At 35.4% G+C, this 5,411-nt stretch overlaps 1 protein-coding gene across 1 annotated transcript in view; it reads right to left on the reverse strand.

The window, feature by feature from the left end:
- Window positions 1–378: 378 nt before the first annotated feature.
- Window positions 379–5,411, reverse strand: part of LOC101311972 (DNA (cytosine-5)-methyltransferase CMT2-like) — a 12,206-nt gene continuing 7,173 nt past the window's right edge. The window contains exons 12-23 of the mRNA XM_004301594.1: window positions 3,782–3,840; window positions 3,647–3,713; window positions 3,233–3,562; window positions 2,704–2,772; window positions 2,532–2,618; window positions 2,364–2,451; window positions 1,823–1,941; window positions 1,606–1,710; window positions 1,247–1,290; window positions 1,104–1,173; window positions 924–1,006; window positions 379–547 (exon numbers count right to left, since the gene is read on the reverse strand). Of these exons, the coding sequence (XP_004301642.1) occupies window positions 379–547; window positions 924–1,006; window positions 1,104–1,173; window positions 1,247–1,290; window positions 1,606–1,710; window positions 1,823–1,941; window positions 2,364–2,451; window positions 2,532–2,618; window positions 2,704–2,772; window positions 3,233–3,562; window positions 3,647–3,713; window positions 3,782–3,840 (1,290 nt within the window). The remainder of the gene's footprint in view (window positions 548–923; window positions 1,007–1,103; window positions 1,174–1,246; window positions 1,291–1,605; window positions 1,711–1,822; window positions 1,942–2,363; window positions 2,452–2,531; window positions 2,619–2,703; window positions 2,773–3,232; window positions 3,563–3,646; window positions 3,714–3,781; window positions 3,841–5,411) is intronic.

The raw sequence follows: 5,411 nt of genomic DNA on the forward strand, positions 1-5,411 counted from the left end.
ATCTACAATTCAGAATTCGTATCATATTTTGCACTTCAAAAGCAGCTATATGCAATTGCTCATGTATGCAGAATGTGACAAGCATATTTTGGAATGTCAAGTGAAAACAATTACAAAGTAGAGGATTATACAACAACACATTCACCAAGTTGGGATTTGGTCTAATTGAAGCAAATCCTCATTTAATTGATGGTAAAAATATGGAACCAACCCTTAGAAAAGGAAAAGCCAAGGGGACAAACCTAGACTCCTAGCCTAGGGGCGGTGATTTGAAAAGGGATAAAAAACTGGACATCCCAGGGTTCAAATATTGTGGTATAATATCCGCACCAAATGGATGCACTTTCTCTTGACACAAAGTTTATATGATGCCGCAACTTATGGAAGGGGAAAAATTTGTGTGAATTGAATATAGTTTGAATGAGAGAACTTTGGAGGCAGAGTCAGCAATGGTTCGTTCCCACTGGATTTGTGTACTGCCAATCCCAATGCATATCCTAAAGCTCGCGCCACAGGAATTGCAACTGCATTTCCAACCTGACAGTACCTGCATGAAGTGGACAGGATAATCTAATTGACAGCATATTCTACAGTATAAGCAAAACATGTCATTATTTTGCAAAAGAAACTAAACGAGCTACTGAACTTGGTTACCAAACAGTAAGAACAGCACAATTGGACCTGTAAGCTAGTTTCAAATATAACACTTCCAAGAAAATTGGTTACCAAACAGTAAGAACAGCACACCACTTCCAACCGTGTTTTAAAGATTCACTTCTAGTGGCATCTTCTCATATTTCTCCATTTTTCATGATTTTAAACAAAATGATAAGGAAATACAAAAACAGTTTATTTCACTCCAATAACCAAGGAAGCCCTTAAGAATTAACATCTCAAATGTGATGTAAATCAAGAACTTATACCTCTCTTTAACCGTACCACAGAACCTATAATAATCAGGAAACCCTTGCAATCTTGCACATTCTCGTAAAGTGAGGATTCGGTCCTGTTCAGGATGTAATACAACCTAGAAGTTTATAAAGTTAATAAAACTATCTAAAACCTGAGATTCCATAAAGAACTAGACAAGAGGAAGGTCAAACCTGGTTGTGACAACTTGGGAACGTCAATACAGTGGCGACAGTCTCATCCCACCATAACCTCCCAAATGGTCTAACCAAACCCCAAGATCAGATGAATACAAAATCGTAAAGAGTATATGTAAGACCAAAACATAAGGACTCACCTCTTAGACTTCCCTTGTTCAAAAGTAAAGGCATAATCTGGTACCTAATTAAGAGAAATAATATAAGGAATTATGAGCCAATCTTCATTATACTCAAAACTAGAAGTATAGGGGAAAAGCCATAAACTAGATTTCCATCTTCCATCTAATATTGTAAACTTAAACTTTCTATCTAGTTACTAATTTATGGGAACATAGTTTGGCACCAAAAAGCTGACAGAGTAACTAGCTAGGGCCATACACAATGTATACACTCTACCTTTACAAATACGATATTGGGGTTCAAAGGATAAGTTCATATTCAACGTTGAATTGCACATCTATTGTTCTCTTTGTGGTTAAAGAGCATCAGCACTTACCAATGGCTTTCCAGATGGTAACACCAACTGCTTTTCAGTCAAATCCCTCCGAGCTACATTGTCTCTTCCTACAACAACACCAGGTAAATCCCGGAAATTTGCTCCCTGAAAATGGTTATCAATTGGAAACCGAAGGTAGGTCAAAACGTTAACATTACCATGGTATAGCACCATAAAAGTGCTTTCAACCATACTGTCAAGCTAATGTACGTCCAACCTTTTGTTTTGGAATCTGACAAACTCGAGCGTAATCATCTTCGTGTAAAGGTAAAGATCGATGGTCATATAGCAAATTTTCCTTTTTCATAGTGTCATCTAAGGCATAACCAACCATCTCTACAGAAGCAGCATAAATGAAAGTAAAAATGTAAGTCACCTAAACATTTCATAGAATAGAAGATTTAAAGGTTCAGTTCCTGCAAACTATGTCATAAAACAACTATATTGACAAGTTTCTAGTAGCGAAACTTCTGCGTGAGATGAAATGTAGAAACGTTTCTGTATCGTTATCTGAAAAAATATGTCGCTAAGCATGAAAAATATCAATAATTTCTTTCTCTTTTGAGATACTCTATATGTGACACACAGTTATTCCAGATTTCAGCCTTAGTGATTAAGCCAAAACTACAAGTCCTTTTTCCTAATAGCCCTATTTGACTATCTGAGGCAACCTGAACCAAAAACCCATACTAATAATAGCAAAAGGAAGAATTTTGAAATTTTAGCTGCAGAGCATATCACTAATATATTAATATTACCATATTGTGTTGATCTTATATATCTTTGGAAATCTGTTTCAGGAGGGTTTTTGAATGACATTTCTTCACTTTTTTCATTGTGCTTCACCTGCAGCACTAATTAAGCTAATTAGAACCTTTGTCAAATGTAAAGAATAAATGGGGAAGGTTTAAATATCATGAACGCACAGCGGGGAGGTCAGAGATGGCATCTTGAAGAACAATAGCTTTTTCCAGCTCACGAGGTTGGTCTTCATCATAAGCAACAAGATTGCGCTGCAGATGAAGGTAAAGAACTTAACAGGAAAGAAAAACAGAAACTGAGGTTTAATTTTTCTTTTTCATTGAACGTAACAAGTACCTCATACTCTGGCGGAGGCCAGTATCTAATTATAACATCATGTGTGGGACGAGGGAATTGGGGTAGATTCTGCAAGCAAAAATGGGAAAAATAATATATATATATATACACATATAAATATATATATAAATTGCTGTCAGGATCTTATTTAGTTCACATGAAAGATTATGTTATTCAATCTGTCCGACGAGAACATCGCCAAGCTTGATTCATCACATATAAAATTAAACATTTTAAGCATTGGACATAACTTTTACCTCTGAGTATGGATAACAGTAAGTATCGACTTTTGAGCATCACACATTCATATTAATCATTGCATATACTACCAGATATCATATATCTGTTTTGGTCTATTACTTTTCAAGTCTGGTGATGGCAACAGGCTCAGTCATGTGGTCACTATATAAGTGCATGTACTAGACTGCAAATTTAGGAAACCTAACATGAACATTAACTATATGATGCTTGAATCTTATAAACAAAATTCCAAGGTAACTCATTGAAATGGACCATTATGTCTGGTTACCTCAGAAGGATGAGCACCCCACAAGAAAACACGCAGTCGAAATTGTGGAAGACCATAACAACCGGCAGCAATTATTCCTAGCCTTGCTTGGTAAGTCATCTGCACCAAACGACTAAGAGCATACCTTCCCAGAGAAGCCTTATCAAATCTCAGAATGTCTGCTACATTTTCCATCAACACATACTTCGGCTTTAACAGATTGACTATATCCATGAATACTATAATTTGACGATTTCTCTCATCTTCCAAAGGAGAGTCGAGGTTTCTAAAGCGATTATAGCCACTAATTCCTTGGCAAGGTGGGCCCCCACAAATTACATCAACATCACCCTGGAATGTATGTATTTATTAGATACAGTATAAGGGAACATAAGTACCTTTATAGTGCAGTTTGTGCAATAAGTTACAACTTACTGGAAGTGGCAAGATCTTCAGCTTCCTCCCATTTCTTACAAAATCTTGTATCCTCTCTTTGCATTTACTGAGAAGATAAAAAAAACTAAGTATTGATACACATACACATATAACCAATATAACAAGTTGCAGTACCTTAAGCCTCCAATTGGTTCCCATGTATCGTCACTGCTACCATAACCCTTCCAATGCAACTATTGAAACAGGTAGAGGAATGAATCATCCAGGGTGAAGATTACTAATCAGAATCATCAGATACAAATTATTATAATGGGAAAAAAAAAAAAAAAAAAGTTTACTGTTATCTTTTAGAGTCTAGGGCTCTTAAACTACTCATGGATTTCAATTAAATAAGAGATTGGATGCAGTCTGCATCTTTGTAGCTACATTATCATATCCATTATACAAATTGTTTTCGCTAGACATGTAATGAAAAGAACACAAAGGCTAATGCAACAGAAATACTGCATCCATCCATCCATGACGTAAGATAGGATAGGAAACATGCATATAATTTTTTTCTATATGCGATCACAAATGAAAAAAAGTAGTTAAACACTGCTACACATCTTGTGCAAAATCCTGATATATCAAAGGGAAGAATACTTAGTCCACTCAAGGAGCAGTATGTTGCCTCCTCTCCCGTTAGATAAATATCTTGGAGTTGCAAAGAGGCTTCTAACTTTTAAAGCTGTTGTATCGCTCTGAACTTTGCTATTTTTATACAGGAGTATTAAAACTCAAAACTAAGTATGTTGACTTCTTAAATCTCAAAAGAAATCCTAGACTCAAACTGCACCGAATATATAATCCTACACATAAATTTTGTATATCCAATTAATTTCTATACCTATGTGTAACCCTTAAATAGAAAAACTTATCAACCCTAGACTCCATGGGAAAAGAAGTATATCCGATCATTTTTTTATGCTGTGAAACCATATAAGATTGGTCAACAATTGACAGTTGGGTAGACTCGCATGGTAAAATTACAATTACCAAAAAACGGAATTGTTAGCCATCCATAAGGAAAATTTCTTCTTGCTAGTTTGCATTAGTCATGTGTATTTCAGAAATCACCTCATAGAATGCGATACTATACTCATGAGTGCACCAAACAAATAAAGTCATGTAACAAATAATGGTCTTTTTTTTTTTGAATAACGGTGTCTTTTAAACTGGGGAAATTCTGCTTGCTTTGACCTTAAGTATATCTTTGTTGACCAAAACAAAAAATAGCAGTATTTTTACAGTTCTTGAGTGAGTCGATTGTATTTTTTAATTTATGTACAAATAGCAAAGATTTCATATCCTAAAACAAGTCGATTTTGCCTACAGATTCATTTGAAAATTTTAAGAGTAACCATCAGCAGCATTCATTACTTTATTTATGGGATCTGCTGTATGTCAATCTCCCTGGCACTAATATGTGTGCCAAATGTAAATGCAATCAAATCCCATCATGACACATTTTTCTAAGTAACATATATATACAGATTTTCTCAGGATCCCGTCATGACACATTTTTCTAAGTAACATATATATATATATATACACAGATTTTCTCAGGTGCGGACGTCCACACCAAAGTTTTGGTGCGGATTTCCATTTTGCACCACTTCCCGATCAAATTTCCTCAAACTTCCTTCTAGACATATCTAGATCATCTGTGCAAAATTTCAGCCAATTTGGTGATCGTTAAGGCCCTCAAAATCGAAAAACAAATCTGACGAACTGAATTCTGTCCGGTTCAGGTATATAACAG

The sequence above is a fragment of the Fragaria vesca genome, linkage group LG5, assembly GCF_000184155.1.
Source record: "Fragaria vesca subsp. vesca linkage group LG5, FraVesHawaii_1.0, whole genome shotgun sequence".
In the NCBI taxonomy this organism is placed as follows: Eukaryota; Viridiplantae; Streptophyta; class Magnoliopsida; order Rosales; family Rosaceae; genus Fragaria; species Fragaria vesca.